The 20,164-nt window shown below is 36.9% G+C and overlaps 3 protein-coding genes across 6 annotated transcripts in view; 2 read left to right on the top strand and 1 right to left on the bottom strand.

Annotated features, from left to right (window-relative positions):
- The first annotated feature begins 176 nt into the window (after positions 1-176).
- Positions 177-9,542, top strand: LOC114134844 (kelch-like protein 10). 2 transcript variants are annotated; one of them, XM_028001699.1, is made up of 6 exons: positions 292-419; positions 2,967-3,063; positions 3,357-3,840; positions 5,531-6,133; positions 6,937-7,086; positions 9,080-9,542. In XM_028001699.1, exons 3-6 carry the CDS (start codon positions 3,424-3,426, stop codon positions 9,464-9,466), a joined length of 1,557 nt encoding a protein of 518 aa, XP_027857500.1. In that variant the 5' UTR covers positions 292-419; positions 2,967-3,063; positions 3,357-3,423; the 3' UTR covers positions 9,467-9,542. The 2 variants fall into 2 exon arrangements, with proteins under 2 accessions (XP_027857499.1, XP_027857500.1); XM_028001698.1 differs by lacking the exon at positions 2,967-3,063 and having other exon boundaries at positions 177-419.
- A 1,268-nt stretch (positions 9,543-10,810) lies between these two features.
- adi1 (acireductone dioxygenase 1) lies at positions 10,811-14,033 on the top strand. 2 transcript variants are annotated; one of them, XM_028000228.1, is made up of 4 exons: positions 10,811-11,059; positions 11,212-11,331; positions 12,919-13,098; positions 13,483-14,033. In XM_028000228.1, the coding sequence occupies exons 1-4, from the start codon at positions 10,886-10,888 to the stop codon at positions 13,651-13,653; spliced, it is 645 nt and encodes a 214-aa protein (XP_027856029.1). In that variant the 5' UTR covers positions 10,811-10,885; the 3' UTR covers positions 13,654-14,033. The 2 variants fall into 2 exon arrangements, with proteins under 2 accessions (XP_027856029.1, XP_027856030.1); XM_028000229.1 differs by lacking the exon at positions 13,483-14,033 and adding an exon at positions 12,310-12,590 and having other exon boundaries at positions 12,919-13,052.
- A 415-nt stretch (positions 14,034-14,448) lies between these two features.
- The window catches only part of trappc12 (trafficking protein particle complex subunit 12), a 30,044-nt gene continuing 24,328 nt past the window's right edge, over positions 14,449-20,164 (bottom strand). For both annotated transcript variants that reach the window (XM_028000225.1, XM_028000226.1), the window contains exons 8-12: positions 19,996-20,069; positions 18,585-18,683; positions 17,539-17,642; positions 16,367-16,454; positions 14,449-16,186 (exon numbers count right to left, since the gene is read on the bottom strand). In XM_028000225.1, coding sequence (XP_027856026.1) covers positions 15,944-16,186; positions 16,367-16,454; positions 17,539-17,642; positions 18,585-18,683; positions 19,996-20,069 — 608 coding nt within the window. In that variant the 3' untranslated portion in view covers positions 14,449-15,943. The remainder of the gene's footprint in view (positions 16,187-16,366; positions 16,455-17,538; positions 17,643-18,584; positions 18,684-19,995; positions 20,070-20,164) is intronic.

Raw genomic sequence — 20,164 nt, 5'->3', positions numbered from 1 at the left:
TTTTGTCTCTGTGGAACAGAACTATAATCAAATTTGATATAATGAAATTAGCACATTTGTAGCAAGCACCTATTACAAGCTAAATACGTTTTAAAAATAAACAATGGAATCAGCAGTTTCTGAGTCATTGTGATGTATGGAGCTACCGTTCTAAAGACTCGGTGATAACAAAGCAATATGTCCAGAATTCCACTCTTCCTAAGCTGAGTGAGTGGAAGCAAAAACAAAGTCAGAGCAAACAAATAATTTTTTTTTTCAGAGTTAAAAATGAATGAACAAGTCCAGACTACAGAAAAGCCACGCAGCTTGAGTGACCAACTCCGCCTGGAGGGGAAATTAACTGACGCCATAATCATAGCTGAGGGAGTGGAGTTTCCAGTTCACAAGATCATCCTCTGTAACTGCACCCCATATTTTTGGTGAGTTGGTCAAACTGGATTACTTTCTGTGTTTTTATAAACAGGTAAAGATACTATATTTTGTTTTTAGTTGAGGATTTAAGGTGATAATCGGTAGTCATAATGAGTAAACTGAAAGGTATCGTTGAATCATGTGTGAAAGGCGAACCAAAGTGAACAAAAGGGTAGTTTTACAAGTATGAATGAGTGAATGAATTAATATACTTTCTTAATCCCAGAGGGAAAATCACATAATTTAATTGTAAAACATTGTAACAAAGACATAAATATTAGAAACATGCAACATAAATATTTAGAAACTCTAGTATTTAGAAACATAAATATTAGAGTTTTGCGACTATCTCCTGTTTAGCATAAATGTTTTTCATAACATCACTAAAAGCAATCACCATAATGCTAATTTCCTTTGGATGTTAGTTCATCAACTCGTTTTGACTTCAAATACTTTACTCACATCCACATTAACTAGTAACCATTGACTAAAACACAACATTAAAACCACAAACCTAATTTTTAATAGTGGTAAATGAAAGCGGCACTAATTTAACAGCACATGAAGCATTTCATCCGTGTAAGGCTGATGAGGCCTCACTTGACTGAACATATTTCTGTGATGCTTGATTTGAACAATTTGATATTAGAGGCAGGATGCTGGAATTGGAGAAAGAAGAAGACATTGGTAGGAATGGAGAGAGACAAGAGGTTTGGTACACAGCATTTTCAAGAAGTCATGTACAGTCCTGTGTTGTACAGAGCCTATAAAAAGTATTCACAGCCTTGCTTCTGTCCCAGGACAGCCTCACTGTTAGCCAACGACCAATTGATTGTTGTTAGCTACCAATTGATGCTTAGCTACCGTCAGTTGGTAGTTAGCTACCAATTGATGGTAGTTAACTACCAATTGATGGTCATTAGCTACCAACAATTGGTAGCTAATGACCAATTAACATTGTTAGCTACCAACTGATGGTTGCTAACAACCAATTGATGTCATTAGCTACCAACTAATGGTAGCTAACTACCAATTGATGGTAGCTAATGACTTCAATTGGTTGTTAGCTACCATCAGTTGGTAGCTAACAACGTCAATTCATGGTCATTAGCTATATTGATGTGAGCTAACAACCATCAATTGTGAGTTTGAGTGAATGAGTGAATGATTGAAGTATGGAGTACTTCTGGACTTCTTAAAGTGTTATACAAGTACTGAACATTTGGTGTTTAATCCTCCAGATCGCTTTTTTTTAATCTTCTACCATTAAGAGCTTCCCAGGGTTTGCTGTAGAGAAGCATCCCCACAACATAATTCTGCCACTGTCATGTTTCACAGTGGAGGTGATGTATGGTTTTGGGTGTCCTCCAAACATAGCGTCTTGTTTGAATGCTAAAAGGCTCCTTTTTGGTCCTGTCAGAACAAAAGACTTTTTTCCACTTGACCATTGAGTCTCCTATATGCCTTTTGGTAAATTTTATGATATGAGCCTTGATATGAGTTTTCTTCAACAGTGGCTTTTTCATTCAACAGTTATAAGCAGAGTCTCTCCCATCTCAGCTGATAAACTCCTTCAGTGTTGTCAGATGTGTCTTGGTGGCCTTTCTCACTAGTTTCCTTCTTGCACGGTCACTCATTTTTTGGGAGGATGGCAATATGGACGTACCATATTGCTTCCATTTCTTTTTGATGGAACTAAACTGACTTATATTTTTCAATAACCTTTTCTGTAATTTGCTTGGAGTTTACTTTGGTCTTCATGCTTTAATGGAAGTAATGGTTATTGATTAATTATTGAACTAATGTCCAGAAACGAGTGTCTTTATGCTACAATCACCTACGACACAGTCACAGCACTCAGGTGTTCTCCATTCCATTCACTGTGAGACAACTAGCAGCAAATGGCTGGACCTCTTTTGAATTAGGTCAGTCATTTTAAACTGAGTTAATATTTATACAATAACATATTTTATGTTACTTTTGAACTTGTCATTATTTTGTAGAAATAATTTTTCACTTTGACAATGGGGCGGGATTGTAATTGTTGCAAAATTACAAAAAGGGAGTTAATATTTTTTAAAGCGACTGTACTTATATCAGCATTTCATATGCATATTCATTTATGTTCCAATAAGTTTCTTTTTCTACTAGCAGTACATTTGAGAGTTTTTGTACAGATAAAAAATAAATGGTGATGCATTTCAGTTAGACACCCAGTCTAGCCACTGAGCCATGCGACACCCACCTATACAATATTTTTAATTGACAAGATATTTACATGAGTATATTTGTCAATGCAGTTCTTTGTGAAATGTAAAAAAGGTCAAGGATGATCATGACATTATATATTTTACATATCTTAATGTATATATCTATAATTGAGCCATTCAGAAACTGAATGGCTATATTAAGCTCACCCATTTTCAGATCGATTCCCTGTCATAAACTTGGTTTATCAAACCTTTTACTCCATACCTTTTTAAACAAGTGGTCTTACAGAGCTACATTGTTCCCAAAGTTTAAAGTTTCTTTCTTTATTTTTAATGTCTCTTCAGACATACCTAACATGTTTCGACGTTCTACTTCCGTCTTCAACAAAAGCTGTGACACCTGCTCTGACTAAGACAGAAGTAAAACGTCAAAAAATGCCAGGTATGTCTGAAGAGACATAAAAACTATTTTGCTTTTGTCTAAAAGCAAAATAAATGTTAAGACTTTGTCATATATAAACACAATTAGTTTAATTGATAGATTGTTACCATATTGTACTTAAGAGAAAATAATTGCAATCAGCTCAATAGCTCTATTTTATGTTTAAGAAATTTTCACTGCAGACTTTACAGTAAGTGAGAACCTTTTTACAGAAGTTATGGAGTGGAACATATGTATAATATTAAATAAAACATGGTTGTGTCTTAATGAAACTCTATGATGTGCTTCCTCAGTGCTCTCTTCACACGATGGTCCAGCGCAGAACAAAAGGTGTTTCACATACCAGGAATATCATCTGCAATGATGCGGCTCATCCTCGACTATGCATACACAAACTCTCTCACTGTCACTGAGGCTAACGTGCAAGAGCTTCTTCAAGCAGCAGATCAGCTGAATGTGCATGAGGTAGTGCATGTCTGCTGCATGTTCCTCAAGCGTCTCATGAGGCCAGACAACTGCATCGGCATCTGGAGGTACGCAACAATCTGTGTGCACACTGAGCTGCGTTGGAATGCCTTTGAATACATCCTGCAACACTTTGAGGAGATTGTTTTGTGTGATGAGTTCCTGCAGCTCTCTGCAAACGAGCTAGCTGAGATCATAGAAAAAGATAACCTGAATGTGACAAAGGAAAATAAGGTGTATGAGGCCCTTTTGAAGTGGACTTCTCATGATCTTCCAGAGCGAGAGTCATACTTCCAACTTCTCATGACTAAGGTGTAGTCATTAGATTGAGTTTAAATACTCACATGTTTATTATTTCGTTATTTCTTTGCCAATGTTATTCAGGCTGTGCTATGAAAGCAGAGCAAAAAAATTAATTAGGAAGTTTGCTGAGTTTACTGGAGTACATTTAACAGTACATTGCTAAAACACCTTTTACAGAAATTGACTATAGCAAGTTTTAGTAAATAATTTTAACTCAAAGTGTGTACATTACCTCCCCCAAGGTGGGAAGACAAAGTTTGAATGAAGTTCTTCAAGATATACAGCTTGTTTTGATACTGCAAAATAAAAAATAATGTCAGCAGGAAAAAAGAACACCCTAAAGACAGTAAATATAATAATTTAATTAAATCAAATATTATTTGAAGATAATAATCTTCAGATATTTAATAAAAGCAACAACAATTAACTTGTATAATCATCAAAAACTTTTATGATATAGAATTTGCAGGAAACTTGTTGAAAAAAGGTACCGTGTATTATTGTTATTATATATCTAAAGCAGTAAAAAAGTAAATTTTAGTAAAAAAAATACTTTTTTCGTTGGATTCCCATGATAGTTGTCATTTGTACATGTTTCAATTGAAACTTTAAAAACTAACCTCTTAACTATTAGTATTATTTTCTTCATACTGCTTTTGTTGTAAATCTATGATATTTGATAGTAACACATTAAGAATTTAAAATGATACATTTTCTATATTTAAATATACAGTATACATTAAGAATGCAAATAAATCAAAAGCAGACAACATAAAACAAATGCAATGGTAACAAATTTCTTTAAAAGCATCACCAAGCAGTAGTCCTACACATGGGCAATTTATTTTTATCAATCAATCAATCAAAGTTTATTTGTATAGCACATTTCAGCAGCAAGGCATTTCAAAGTGCTTTACATCATATCAAACATACGTAGAAACACAATGAAACATAGAATCAACAATCAAAACACGACATTAAGTCAGGTTCCATCAATAAATTTGTAATTGATAACGTTTCAAATACAATCCTAAACAGGTGGGTTTTTAGTCGAATTACCTTTTACACTCCTACTGTGTTATATGGAACAAAATACCTATTGCTATTTTTATTCCCACTCATGCTCACAATCACACAGTTTAAAACGATGTAGACAGCATTTTAATGGGCTTCTGGCTTCTTTACTTCGTAAGTACAGCATAAATGTGTGACGGAAGTCAAATTAGCAAGCAACTTGATGGCACTTTGTGAAGCAAGCTTCCCTTAGACAAGAACTACTGGTACTCTTTGCATTCAAGTGTGCCCTATTTAACATAGTGGATTCACAGAACTAAAAGTCCATTTGAAAGACAGAATCAAACAGTTTTTCACGTGCAACTGCAGAAACTACTACCATTGACATAGACATCTTTAGTTTGCTTTAAGTCATAAAAACGACAAAAATAGTTCAATTAGAATAATACATTTTGTTATAAGGATGTCATTTAACTATGCCTAAAATTTATACATTTATATAAATGTAAATTTAAATATATGTATACATTTCCTTTTGAGGATTTTTTGTAAAGGATCTGTAGTTTTTCACACACTGTGAAAAACAAAACACAGTACTGAAAAACCTTTGGTGAACATGTTGCAACCATTTATGAGATTCAGAAAAATGCAGAGAAATACATTTTCTCCTGTCATCTCTGTCTAGATCCGACTGGCCCTGTTCAATATAGAATATTTCAAAGACAAGCTGCTGCCAAATGTGCTGGTGAAAAAACATTGTGTGGGCCTCCTGTCTGAAGCAATGGGAACCATGAGTCAACTTATATTATTTAGAACCCATTTGACCAGCAACTTCGGTCGCCCTCGTCGGCCTAATACTATCCTACTAGCCATCGGTGGGTGGAGTGGTGGAGATCCAACCAATGCCATTGAGGCATATGATGTTCGTTATGACCGCTGGACCAATGTTGGCAACAACCTTGAGCGGCCTTGTGCCTATCATGGTGCCGCCTTCCTCAATGGCTACGTCTATTGCATCGGAGGTTTCAACAGGGTGGAGCATTTCAACAGCGTTCGCAAGTTTGACCCCATTGCATACACCTGGCATGAGGTGGCTCCCATGCACCACAGGCGCTGCTACGTGAGTGTGACTGTGCTGAATGGGTGTATTTACGCCATGGGAGGTTATAATGGACACGGGCGACTGAACACAGCAGAGTTCTATAAGCCGGAGACAAACCAGTGGAACTTGATTGCTCCCATGCACGAGCAAAGGAGTGATGCAAGCTGCACCACTCTTCACAATAAGGTGGGTCAACTGAGTTTTGTGCTATTTTGAAACTACTGTGGTAACTGAAGGCTTGAAAACATAAATGGAACCAAACTGCCAAGAAAATTTCAGAATACAAATTGAATTGTTCAACTGGTTAATATAACCTAGCTATTTGTCATCTATTCCCTGAGAACAAAACAAAATTGAAAAAAAAAAAAATCAAACAAACAAACAAAAAAAAACAACAAAAACAAAACCCCTTTTTGGCCAGTACAAAAAAATGCCATATTCGGCAGAAAATGTACACAGCGCCTCTCCCTAAGCAAGAATATCCAAATGGTAAAATATAGTGGTGGCAGCATTATTCTGTGGGGATGCTTTCCTTCAGCAGATTACAGAAAATATGATCAATAGAAAATATGTTGAATAGAGCTGAATATTTTACATACTTGTACTTTGGCAAAGGCACTATAAAGGGGGCACTGTTTTTATGCTTGTGTTGAAAGCTGCAACAACGTTTCACGTACCTCCTAGAAGAGTTCCTTTCAAAAGATGATTTGATTGTTCTGCTGACAATGAAGCCCTTGTAGCTGGTTTGTAAAGAGGTGTAGGAGCTGAAGGAAACTCCTGGCATTCATGTCATTGCTGTATGACCAAGTATCCTTATGCCCAAAAAGTTACAATCAATTACTATCCTGTCATTTAAAAAAAAAAAAAAAGTGAAAAGCAAAACCCCAACTCGTGACTTTAAAAAAAAAAAGAAATTTCACTACATACTTTCATGATGTCTGTGATATAAACAGTTAGATCCTTTAAGACTATTTTATTTATTTTTTTAGATTTATATTTGTGGGGGATTCAATGGAACAGAGTGCCTGCAGACAGCTGAATTTTACACCCCAGAGACCAACCAGTGGACACTGATTGCCCCCATGAACAGCCGGCGCAGTGGAATAGGAGTCATTGCTTATGCAGGTCATGTTTTTGCAGTAAGTACAGGAAACAGTGCTGAAGCACAGATAGATGTTGAAACCTCACTTATAATGTGTGAGGGCTTCCATCATTGCTTGTTTCTAATCTGATCAGATGCAGGGAGGGTAAGTAAGTAAGTAAAACTTTACTTATACAGTGCTTTTTAAGATAAAAATCAACAAGCAGAATAAAAGAATACACAAAGTAACTTTAAAAAAAAAAGCAGATTTAAAAAGAAAAGTTTTTAGCTGGCCTGAAAGTCAGAGAAGTGAGGTCCAGAGTCTTGGAGCCACTGAAACCATCTCCTTTAGTTTTGAGCAGGGATCAATAATGAACGGGTCTCAATCACAGGACCTCAAGACTTTGATGGGGGTAAAGCGATATAAATGTTCTGGGATGTAGATCGCTGTCTGTGTGTGCACTGCTTGTCGAGTCAAAACCAACATGCAGAATTGCACTCAATAATGAACTTAGCTTTTCTCCAAGCAATCAAAGTAATATGACAAATCAGATATTCGCCTTCATCACAACTAGTACTTTAATTAACTAGTGGTGTTGTGGTAACATTTGGTATTTACCACATGCATGAGATGTTGTCTTCTAGATCTAATGTTTGGGTGAAATATTATGTCATTAAGTTCACAATTAAAAATTTCAAAACATTACAAAAGTATGTCAGGAAGTATCTGAAGTGAACAACAGGAGATAAATTAATTTTGTAGTGTTGCTTTATCATGTCATGCTGTGTGCGAAAACTGAAGGGGTAAAATTTGACGTTCCGTTTTAGATTCTTCGAGTCTATGTTAATTAAATTGTACTTTTATATGCAAAAACCTTTTAATCTATTGGACAAAAGGTAATTATAAAATTATGTTAATATAATAAACAATGTTATCAATATTCTGCAGCTGTGACTGAAATCTGAAATAAAAGAAAATAACTAAAATATTTCTTGCCTATGTTGTGCGTTGCTTGGACCTTTTTTAGGTGTTTGTTTTTCTGACATTAGTTGTGTCCTTTGCAAATAAAACACCATGGCACCCCTGTAAAAAGTTTTACAAAGCTATCGTATAATGCTGATATACACTCATCATAAAAATTTTAAGGATCAGCAGGAAAAAACCCTGGTATGATCCAGCGTGGTAAATAGAACCTAAGAATTTAAATGAAAGAAACAGAAGCAAAAGACAAACTAATATATAGATTTAGGGAGTTTGAAAAATAGAGAATGAGAATAAATGGGTTAAAAAGAAGTCAGCGGTGAGTAGACCCAATTTTCTTGTTTATCACTGTAAAAGCTTTTTTGAGGAACCGATGTCTGTTTATGTAAACCCAGACCTCAAAATGTTTTTAGTGGGATTTGGATCAGGAAAACAGGTAGGATGGCTTAAAAAGAGGGTATTCTCCTGGAAGAAGCAACTTTTCTGATGGATGTGGTAACGTGCCTTGCTGCCCTGTTAAAATGGTGAACACAGAAAACACTGGGACCCTCAGTCAAGAGGGACGATTACTGTATGGTCTGTATTATCCGTGGTGTGACGACCATGCACAAACTGAAGCTCCCTAAAAGGACAAAAGTCCCAGATCATAATTCATCCTCTCTCTCACTGAGCCACCTCCTGTTGGATTACTGTACCATGCCAGTAATCTTGGAAACATCTCAATTTTTCAGACAAATGTTTTTCTTGACAAAGAATAAAACTCTGTCCAATCTCCCAATGTTATTTCATTCTTTTTTCATTGCTAAATGATTATTAATCCTTTTAAAGATATGTCCTTGAATTTATCAACAAAATCCAGACCTAAGCCAATGACCATGGCAAAGCAATTACTTGGGTTGAGTTGCTCATCTTAATATCAAAACCTACTAAATTTAGAACTTCAGATTGTGTGTATTTTTGGTCTTAGTTGTTGCTTTTTTAAACTGCTGTTCCTTGTGTATCCTGGTGTTTAATGAGGTACTAACTTGCTTGAAGACCTGAACCGGCACACTTTCCTTCTCTCTAACAGGTTGGTGGCTTTGATGGCAACAGGCGTCTGCGCACTGCTGAGGCCTTCAACCCTGAGACTAATCTCTGGATGAACGTGGGATCCATGATTACCACCCGCAGCAACTTTGGCATTGAAGTGATTGAAGATAGGCTCTTTGTTGTTGGGGGCTTCAATGGCTATACCACTTGCTACAACGTTGAGTGTTACAACAACCTAACAGATGTGTGGACTGAGGCCTGCGACATGGAAATCTTCCGTAGCGCCCTTAGCTGCTGCGTGATAACCGGACTCCCAAACATGGCCGATTACATGGTCTCTCGTGATGCTCTGCTGGAGGATGAGGAGGAGGAGGGAGAAGAGGAGGAAGAAGAGGAAGAGGAGGAAGAGATGGAAGCTGGACATTGATTCATCATTTCCAGTGCCATTAACTACGACAAGCACAAATACATTACTCAATTAATAAACCACTCAGAGCATTAAACTACAGTTGTGTAGTATTGATTTCTTTTTACATGAATATTTGTATAAGTGTGTTTGTTTCAAAGGTCTTTAAAACAGGCCATTTTTGTCTCTGTGTTGTTGTTAATTCATAACTGAGAAAGTATACCTTGTTTTTATTTTGTATACCATGTGGTTGTACTTATAACATCTGAATCAGACTAAGTTCATAAATGCAATTGAGGTCAGAGGCTTACATATACTGATGATATGAATGCCCTTAGTTGGTGGGACTTTTATTTTAAACCCTGACACACTGATTTCGCATGCAGCTTTATGTTACGCCCCTTAAACATACGCTTCTACGCTTAGATGTGACGTTTTGAGTGAAATCAATATTAAATTGACCAAATGTCTGAATTGCTACATTTTAATTATGTAGTGAATATGGAAATAGTACATGTTCACATCTGAAGATAAATTCAGTTATATTGCTCCTTGTCAGAGTTATGTAATGACTTTTCAGATATAATTGAACGTAGCATTTGTTCACTCTGTGATGGGATCGATCAAAGACAACTGGGCGGGACATCTCACTGTGATTGGTTTAATCCGTGACAACAAGATGTACTGCGTCAGTTGATTCAAGTAGTGCATTATATTGGATATAAGTCACTCAATATTTAGGATTAAAAATTATGGTTCTCATGTTAAACTAGTTTGGATTCCTGCCCACAATAGTGTGGTAGGAAATGACTTGGCTGATAGTTTTGCTAAGAGTGCTGCAAAAAAGAATATTGTTGATTAAAATAAGTGAAAATGAGGTAAAGAATATTATTAAAATGTATATCTGGAAGAAATGTCAAAAACAGTGGGATAGAGGAGGCAATGCTAGGTTTTATTATAGTATCCAAAAAAGTTGGAGAATTAAGGAAATGTAATAGAATTAAAAAAGAAAAAGATGTTATATCTAGAATAAGATTTGGACATACAGGATTAGTCTTAAAATAATTAATAAGTATAGTAAAGGTTGTTGTAACTATTGTGGAAAATCAGAAACAGTCCAACAATTTCTTTTAGAATGTAATAAATATGTTCAGGAAAGAGAGGTGTTACTTAGAAATTTAAGTAGGGATAAAAATAAATTAGATATTAGGGAATTGTTTCAGAGATCATCTGGGGATGTAGTTTTTAGCAGTATTTTTTTGTTTTCTAAGAAGAACGGGCATTATGGGGAGATTATAATAGGTAAACGTCTGATTCATACTCCAATCTGGAAGGTGGCGGTAATGCACCTATAAGTTGTTTGCCAACCGCCATAAAAATAAAAAAGAAGAAGAAGAAGCAGACGCAGTACTGCGTCAGTCACATGAGTTTTAGTCCTAAATGCACATTTGTCAGATATCAGGGATTTATCGCAGATCTCCTTCGTTTAGTATGGGTTTAGAAGCCTGGTACATGAACTGCTCGGACGAGGACCAGAGGAAGCCCCATAGACTGAACCCGAATCGGTCCGTCTCCCTGGACGAATTGAGGAAGCTCGGAGTTTTCTACTGGAAAGTAAATACACGCATTCCTCAGCTGCTGCTCGACACCAGTAGACAGAAGTACATCCCTCATAATCATGCAGCCACTTTAACTCTCACAGCGTCTTAATTACACAAATCAAACCGTTCTGAGCAGCTCTGCGTTTGCTTACTGTGTCCCTGCAGCTGAACGCCGATACCTATGAAACAGATCCAGAGCTGGAAAAGATCCGCAAAGAGCAAGGATACTCCTACATGGACATTATTACAATTGAAAGGGACAGACTACCCAACTATGAGGAAAAGGTAACTCTTTTACTTCCACTTGTCTAAAGATATTTTGGAAGTTGTGCAATTTCTTGAGTACAACTTTTGAGTACTCCATCAGGATGGGCAATTAGGAGATGTAATGACATTTAGCAGGATTTGTTGTAATAAGGACAAAGACACCGATAAGACATTGTAGTCGAAGCCCTGCAAACAGAAGAAATCAACAACTTGTCAATCATACTTAACTACACCAGTAAACTGCAGTTAATTGTATTTTTTAATGTCATATTTATTTATGCTCTCTCTTAATGCATGAGTTATGACCATATTCCAGATTTATTTTTCAAAGTTTAATTCATCTTTACAGATACAAAAAATTTAAATGTTCTTTTTAAACATGAGTGAACAACATAAGTTGTTGAAATAAGTATGTTATAAACATTTAATGTTAAAATCCTTAAAGGCCTAACCAGAGATTGGGGTTTAAATCATATTTGGCTCAAAACCTCTATGCATTACACCTATCTGTATATTTTATAGATTTGAAGTACTATTTACTGTATTTGCTTCTTTTAAATGAAAAACAAAATAAAGGAATAAATATACATTATATTCAGAAAAAAAATCAGAATATTAAATTGACCACATATTTAATGTCTTTCTAACATTATTAATTAATGGGAGAATAAGTGATCCAGCATTCTTAGCTTAATATTTCTTCATGCTTGTCAATCAATCCATAATCTTGACTCTTTTAATAATCCCAAACCCGCTGCTGAAAGTGGCACTTCAACAATGAAAAATTCTGAAAAGACCTGCATCAGTATCTTCATGGAACCAAACAAACAAACACACAAAAAAAGAAATCAATAGAAGCTGTGAAGAAATTTGACAGTACTACTAAGGAACACAAAGACAAACTCACATATTGAAACAGGTTATTTTAAAGCTTGCAGGTTTTTATATGTGCTTTAGTAATGAGTTTGGATGTGTTGGGTCTATTTTCGTTCCCAGCCTGCAAGGAATCAACCAGAGACACAAGTTACTCTTTTGCCGAAGAGGGGAGAGAAGCCAGACACGGAGAACCGCAGTCAAACAACTGTCTGGCATCAACTCCACCGGCTCTCACCTCTCAGCTGCTTTTTATTATCACGTCAAGGAAAAGAGGGTTGGGTTGCTTCACATAGTCACCCAGATAGTTTCATCAGAGAACTCTGCCACAGGATGTCCTGGGACACTATTACAATACACAAAGCTGACTCGTCTAAGACAGGCAGTTTGATAACACCAGAAGAGTGAGTGAGCATTTCTAATCTCCAAACAAACATTGATAAAACAAGAAGAGTGTGTAGGGTTTCTAATTTTCAAGCAGACATCCAAAGAACAGCTAATAATGTACCATAAAAGAAAAGGGATCAAAGAAGAAACACAAAAGAATAATAATATGAAAACATATAAACTCATAATTTTAATAAACTTAGATAATTTTTCCAACAGGATGGGTGACAACCCTCTGGCAATACATACTGCAATTCTTACTGATATAGACATATGTAGGCAGCATCATTAGTAGCACTACTATTGTCTCAAATACTAATTCTACTACTATACCTTATGCTTCAGCTGAAGATGTTCTATGAGGAGCATTTACATTTGGATGATGAGATCCGCTACATCCTGGACGGGCAGGCCTACTTTGATGTCCGGGACAAGGAGGACCGATGGATCCGAATCGCCATGAAAAAGGGAGACTTGATCACCCTGCCGGCAGGCATCTACCACCGCTTCACCCTGGATGAGACGGTACATCGCAGATTAAACACACCCGATAATTCAATAATTTAGCAATATACAAAGCGGGCAAAAGCATTAAATGAGTCAGAAATTTACTGAAAGAACTAAAGATTAGAGTTTATAGAAGAGGCCTACAAAACCGTCAGGGTTTGAAGAACGGACCAAAACGACACCTGAAGGAGGCGTCTTGAAGCCGTAGCCAACAGAGGCATTTGTCCAAAGTTCTAAGTACATTTTTGCTAGCGTGTTTTTGACGATTTCCCTTAATCATTACACAGAACCTAATTAATATGTGTGAACTGGATAAGTTGTTGATGACATGCAGTTTTGTTTATGTAGACAATAAACTGGGACGTCAGTCAGGCTTTTCTGAGAATGTTTTTTTTTCTGCAGAACTTCACCAAAGCCATGCGGCTGTTTGTCGGGGAGCCGGTGTGGAAGGCCTACAACCGGCCGGCAGATGACTTCGACATCCGGCAGAAATATGTGGCCTCGCTGCAGGGATCCTTAAAGGCTGGAGATTCCCTCCCAACTAATACACTAAAACCACCTCCTTCAGTTTGACCTCAGCAGGTTCATAAGAGGACTGATGAGGAAAGATGTACACTGATAATTTGTGATGAATGAGATCTTCAAGTGGAATGCATCAGATTACTCATTTGTGCTGCACTGTTTAAAAGATTACATAGTGCTTTTTAAGGGGTCACTTATTAGTTTCTTTAGATACTTATGCTTTTTATTTTACCTGGGTTTGAGGTGAAGAAGTTTGAAGTAATTTCGCTAAAAGGTGACTTTGCCAGCAACAAAAGATGAGTGCCTTCATTTGTAATAAATAAAGCATGAGTCTAATTTCTAATTCCAAGCTCAGAAAATAAACAAAATGGTGTTCATGTCAAATCAATGTACATTTTTATTACACTAGAAATAAATCTGCTGCTAATGTCTTTTATTCTATTTTTATTAATTCCAGCATGTTACTGTGACACAATAGATATATTCAGGATAAAACAGCTCTTTTTATACATAAATATGATAAACATAAAGACAACAGCAGAAGAAAAAGCAAAACAAATCGATAAGGTAATTAAGACAACACTTCAGATATGTACAACTTTGGGTTTTGAATATTTTTACATTTCCATTCAGTGGGAATGAAACCGATGCAATCTGAGGGGCTTGTTAATTTTCACTGCGGGAGTGATGAAATCTAGTGGTAATCCTGTAGTAGCTGCATTAAAAAGTTAAAGGAGTCTGAAGCTCAGGATAATGCCCAGGCCTGGTCTCACTGTGAGCCAGCAGCTCCTGTAGTGTAACAACACATCCTCCTGACTAAAAGTTTCTGAACACTGATCATATACATTATTTTTATTTATTTTTTTGTAATTTTGAATTTCTCAGTTAAAATATATTTACTGAGAGGAATGTTTGGGAAACGTGTTTATTGATGTTAGAGAGCAGCCTGTTGTGTCTTTTTGAATTGACTACAGAAGATGGGGCTGTTTTCATGGTTGGTCTTGCTGTAATGATCTTTGAGCAGAGGGTCATGTGACGGCTTAAATAGACGGGCCTAAAGAGAGCCACATTCCAGCGGGGCAAAGAGAGAGAGAGAGAGAAAAAAATCACTGATGTGGATCAAGCTTTATCCCAGATTTAGTTCAAATTTAAGCGCAGATCCATCCAGAAGATTTTGAGTCGTGTTGCACACATGCAACCTGATGGTTGGAGCAGAGCTAAAGAAAACCTAACATTACTGTATTCAGGTCAGAATGAACCATCAAAGAAACAACTTTTAGTTGATAAAACTGAGGGTTCAGTCTGATCAGTGTCTGGATGTAGAAAAGCTTTTTGCACACAGTTCCTAAGCAGTCTGGAAAACTGATGCATTTTATTTAAGAGGCTTTTTAGGTTTGGGTGAGGAAAGAACATTAATATTACCAGACTCGTTCCTTATTCTGTTCACTAAGAGTCTTTTCCTTCCATCTGTTCAACCATACATTCATTCTTCCATCTTTTTGCCAGTATGTCGGCTCCATCATTATTCATTTCCATCCTTCTTTCAGTGTTTCATCTTGTTGTCTTTCTTGTATTTTTGTCCGTCCATCTGTCCATGTTTCATTTGTTTCTGTCTTCTGTTTAAACTTCTGCATTAAATCCAGACCAATTTGGAAATGTAAGTTTTTATTATTTATACCTTTAAAACCTGTCTTAAAAAGAACTGAGGATTCGGAATATTTTGAGTCTGCATAAAGTCTGGAAATATGGGTAGGAACCCTGTTTACACAGGAGAGAAGTATGTAGTGACAAAAAGAAACGCTGGTTTAAAAGTCAAGTCTTCTTGTGTATCAGTGAAACACAAGAAGCATTAATCTGGCTGCATTAATACAGCCAGATTAATGCAGTGATGCCCTCACATGACCCTAATGTAATTTCTTTTACATTACTCCAGATTTCAAAGTGGTCTAAAAAGCTCACGTGTTACATAGTTGGATTATTACTATTATTAGTTTTTGCCTTGGACCCAGACATTCACTCCCTCAGTATTTATGCAGAGCTGCAGCACAAACAACAGAACAAATAAGCACATTCACCACAAATTCTTTCAGTCTCAAAATGCTGTAAGTGTGAGGACTGTTTCTGGGTCACTGCTCACATGGCAGGAGCGCTGGACCACTTTAGTGCGATAAAAGCCGATCTCAAACGTCCCCTTTTAACATTTCTGAAACTGAACAGCAAGTATTGGTTTTACTGTCCCACAGGAGGACGGCTTAGTTCCTCTCTGAACACAGAGCTGCAGTACCCGTCGTTAACACGGGGCAGCAGCAGCACCACAGTTCTCTCCCAGTTGTCTTTCCTCTCAGACCAATTTGAGGCACTGCGCATTGAAGCTGTCTCCCTCCCGGCAGGCCACAGCGTCCAGCAGCGCCTGCTTCTTCTGCGTGCTGCGCGACGACTCCAGTTCATACATGGTGGTCAGGTTGAAGAGGACGCTCTCATGGAGGTACTGGGTGGGGTCCTGCTGAACCAGGCCCTCCAGCTGGCCCAAGGACTCCTTTAGCCGGCCCAAGTAGAGGAGACACACTGCAGCGTTGTTATTTGCCTGTAAAAACAAAAAACAAGCAAACAAAAAAAAAACAAAAGGCCGTTCCATAGAAATTAGTTGGACATTTCAAAGATATTTGAAATGTTGTATTTTCCACTGGGTAAAACACAGAAAATCCAACCACACTAATTAAAGCTTCTAATGTGTAGACTCTAATACTTATATAGTTATACTTACAACTGGATTTTTTGGGTCAATTTTTAAAACTTCAAGGAAAGTTGCGTGTGCTTCAGTGTAATTATTCTGACTGAGGTAGACAAAGGCCCTGAAAAACAGGTAGAAATATGTTACATTCAGATATTATACTCACAAATTAAGAAACAGAAAAGCCAATCGTTTTATTCATCCACTGCCCATGTCCACTTTGTTGCTGCACACTGCAGATCAGCTGGCTAAAGACAAACTAAAGACAGCACCATCGATCTCTCTTTCACAGGTAGTGCTGTTTTACAATTATGCTTCTGGGGAGCAGTGGTCTACAGGCTAGCTAACACAGCAGAACTTGATTAATTAATTTAACACAAAGGCACTTAGATCAAGTTATCTGTATAGTTGTTTTTTTTTTTTTTAAATATGTCTAAATACAAAACAAAACAAACAAAAGAAAAAACTCAAGTTCTTATCACAATTTCATGTTGACCAATTCATAATAATTATATTCAGGTAAAACATGAAATGTCAAGTTTTTCCCAACATAGGAATTTCTTTTAGTTCAGGATTGAGTTACAGAACAGTAGTTGTCCCCTGCATTTCTCTTAGATGTTAACATACTTCCATTAGTATTTCAGGGTACATAAAACACATAACAGCCATTGGCATGAAAAAACAAATCACTGTAGTTCAAATAAATTCCTGTAAAAATTACTCTGTAATTTTGTGCATCTTACTTCAGAATTTCATTCTAGCTAACCAATTCCGTTTAATTTGCAACATGATCCACACTGCCACCTGCTGGTCACACGGCACAGACTAGTTTTTTTTCACTGTAATCCAGAGGATGAATTAGCATTTTTAATTTTTATTTTAATATTTTAAAAACATTGCTTCAGATTATTTCTGTAGTTCTGATGATATGAACTTTCCTCTCAATTAACTCAAAAAACAGCAGCAAATCCACAACAGAACACCAAAAAAAGGGGAAAAAAACATTGTCGCAATCACCCAAAGTTCAGACCTTTTACTGAAGTAATCATTAACACATGCTGGTGTTATTTAATACTCTCCACCACCTCAGGCTAGAGAGCAAAGATGCTACCTCCTGTTTAGAAAATCAGGCACAAATTTGTGTATTCTGTCCCAGATCAGCACAAACTTTATCCATAGGTGCGAAACATTTGATCTGCATGTACCTGTTCATTAGAACGCATGTAGCGTGACTGAGGTTACTCCCTTTCGTCTCGTAGGCTTTCTCCACGTCCTGGAAGTATCTTTCTGCAGTTTTCACATCTCCAATCTGGGAAATAACAAAGCAGCTGTACATTAACTGCTGATCTATGTCTTTGCCTGAAAAAAAAAAACCTAAAGAAAACAGGGAAGGAAGAAAAATCTGCAAGGAAGAAACATCCTTGCAGAAAAAAAGATCTAAACACTGTTTTGGAATAGAAAGCCATTCATTCTCTAAGTTATTCAATCTGCTTCCAGCAGCAACAAACCACAATATTACATAAAAATTCAACAGAACAGTTTTGCTAGAGTAGTTGATATAAACATATAAACGTTTAGCGGTGTTTTATATGTACATAAAACATCTGTTAGATGAAAGACAAATGAAAGTTGCATCTGGAACAAAATGCTCTTTGTAACTTTACTCTCACAAATTTATGGTAATCACAATACCACTCAGCTTGGACTGCAATAAGTGTTTGCTAATTTTTAAAGTACCATGCATTCAAGCTCTCTATGCCTGTAATATATATGGTGGCACTTGTTTAATGCAGCACAAATATTAAAAAGGTGGCATTATGGTCAAGTCATTAAACAAGTACAACTAAGTTGCTTGACTGCCAAAAATAGCAGGGTCAACATTTTTCAATAAAATGTTGTTGCTGAGAAAGAGCTGCATAGACCTCTTGTTTTCAGGGGGTTTTGTTTAGCATGAACCCAAAGCTGAAAGACATTAACACTTTAAAAAATATATTTATTGCATGTCAAAAGAAAAATAATCCTCTAACATAAAAAATGAGTCAAACCATTCCTGCCTTTAAAAAGACAAATATGAATCACTGGTTTACAGTCTTGCATTTGCACAACATTAATCAAAACCTCTTTAAGAGAAAATAAAGGGGTTTTTATTTTTGGTCTATTGGAGCATAAGGCATACTGTGCAAAGCTAGGATAATTAATTCTGTGTCCAGGGAGTCTTATAGTCCATTCGTCCATCTGGTGATGCACAGACCTGCAAGAAGATGCGTCCGATTCCACTGAGCAGCTGCACTCTCTGCTGGGGTTCATACTGGATGATGGAGTGATAGGTCTCCACTGCCAGAACATAGTCCTGAGGACAAATAGGTTCCAAGATTGCATTCAGTGAGTGGGAACAATGAGTGGAAAAGGAGTGAAACAAAATACAGGGGTGGAGAGAGATACACAGAGCAGAGTTTGGAAAGAGCATAGTCAAACAGTTATCAGGACATTGAGACCCTCCACCCACGCCGACGATGTGCTGCGACGCATCACTCACTTGGTGACTTGAAAGCTGAGCGACAAGATGCAAAGAGGTCAGACAGGGGTGTGTGTGGACTAGGTGTGTACCGAGCTGAGAGAGGGGGCACGGGAGGAGTGTACTGAACATGCATGTGCATATGAATGCACTCAAACGTTTGACTTTGCCTTTAAATTGAGTTTAATGTGGACAGAACCTTCATTTCTTTACATTTTGATTCCAGAAAAGGCAGAATTTACTTGACGAGGTTCTTTATCTAAAATTCTTCAGGTTTCTGAAAGGTCCTTTAAATGCTATTTGTATATTTTGGCTATTTTTCACAAATTTTCTTAACATTTCTTTGTACAGTTTTTTGTATGTTTCACCCATCTCTGAGTCATGGGTCTTGCATAAAAAGCATTCTAAACTCAATTTTTTAATTAAAAAAAAAATTATTAAAAGATTCTGTTGGATTTACAGGATGTTTGTCATTTGTTTAAAAAACTACTTCTACATTATCATTACTTTTATTATAATTATCTTCTTCTTCAGGATGCCTGGGGAACTGATCATCAGGAAAACCTAGAAGGACTCGAACTGTTGTGAAGCAAAGAAAAATAAGACAAAACGAAAAACTTACAGAGCAACATTTATATCCCTCATATAAATCCTAAATTGTAAAAAAAAAAAAACAACAGATTTTTGTTTAGGTTTTTGTGATCTTTTGAAGGAGAAGTATTTACATTTTGATTCCAAAAAATGCAGAATTTACTTTGCGAGGTTCTTGATCTAAAATTCTTCAGGTTTCTGAAAGGTCATTTAAATGCTATTTGCATATTTTGGCTATTTTTCACAAATTTAAGGATTTTGCAATCCTAAAATGCAGAACCGGGATGCTGGGGATCAGAATCCAGGTCCGGAATGAAACTGCACTGACTGTAATCTCGTGTCTCTGCAGTAGATGGCACTGTGTTTCTCTCTTCAGCCTGATCTGAACCCACACCACTATCACCTCCCCCCTCTTTGCTCTCCGCTCGTTCTTTCTCTGACCAAGAATCCAATTAGTGGTCAGTCTGTGGGGATTTCACTGTGAATCCACCACCAGCCTGGCATCAGAGATCTCGGAGACTCACACCCACAGTGACACACAAACACACGCACCCACCTTCATCAGCAGCAGGCAGTTGGCCATGGAGTACATGACCCGACTGAGACGAGACCTCCACAGCTTTAGGGATGCTATAAACAGGAAAGAGACACGGTGAAAAAGGGAGGGGTTCAATGACTTTCTATTTTCTCTCCTATCGCTTTTTGGGTATTCCTGAGATATCCTA

Source organism: Xiphophorus couchianus, chromosome 19, assembly GCF_001444195.1.
Source record: "Xiphophorus couchianus chromosome 19, X_couchianus-1.0, whole genome shotgun sequence".
NCBI lineage: Eukaryota > Metazoa > Chordata > Actinopteri > Cyprinodontiformes > Poeciliidae > Xiphophorus > Xiphophorus couchianus.
This window is presented reverse-complemented; position numbering and strand designations above follow the sequence as displayed.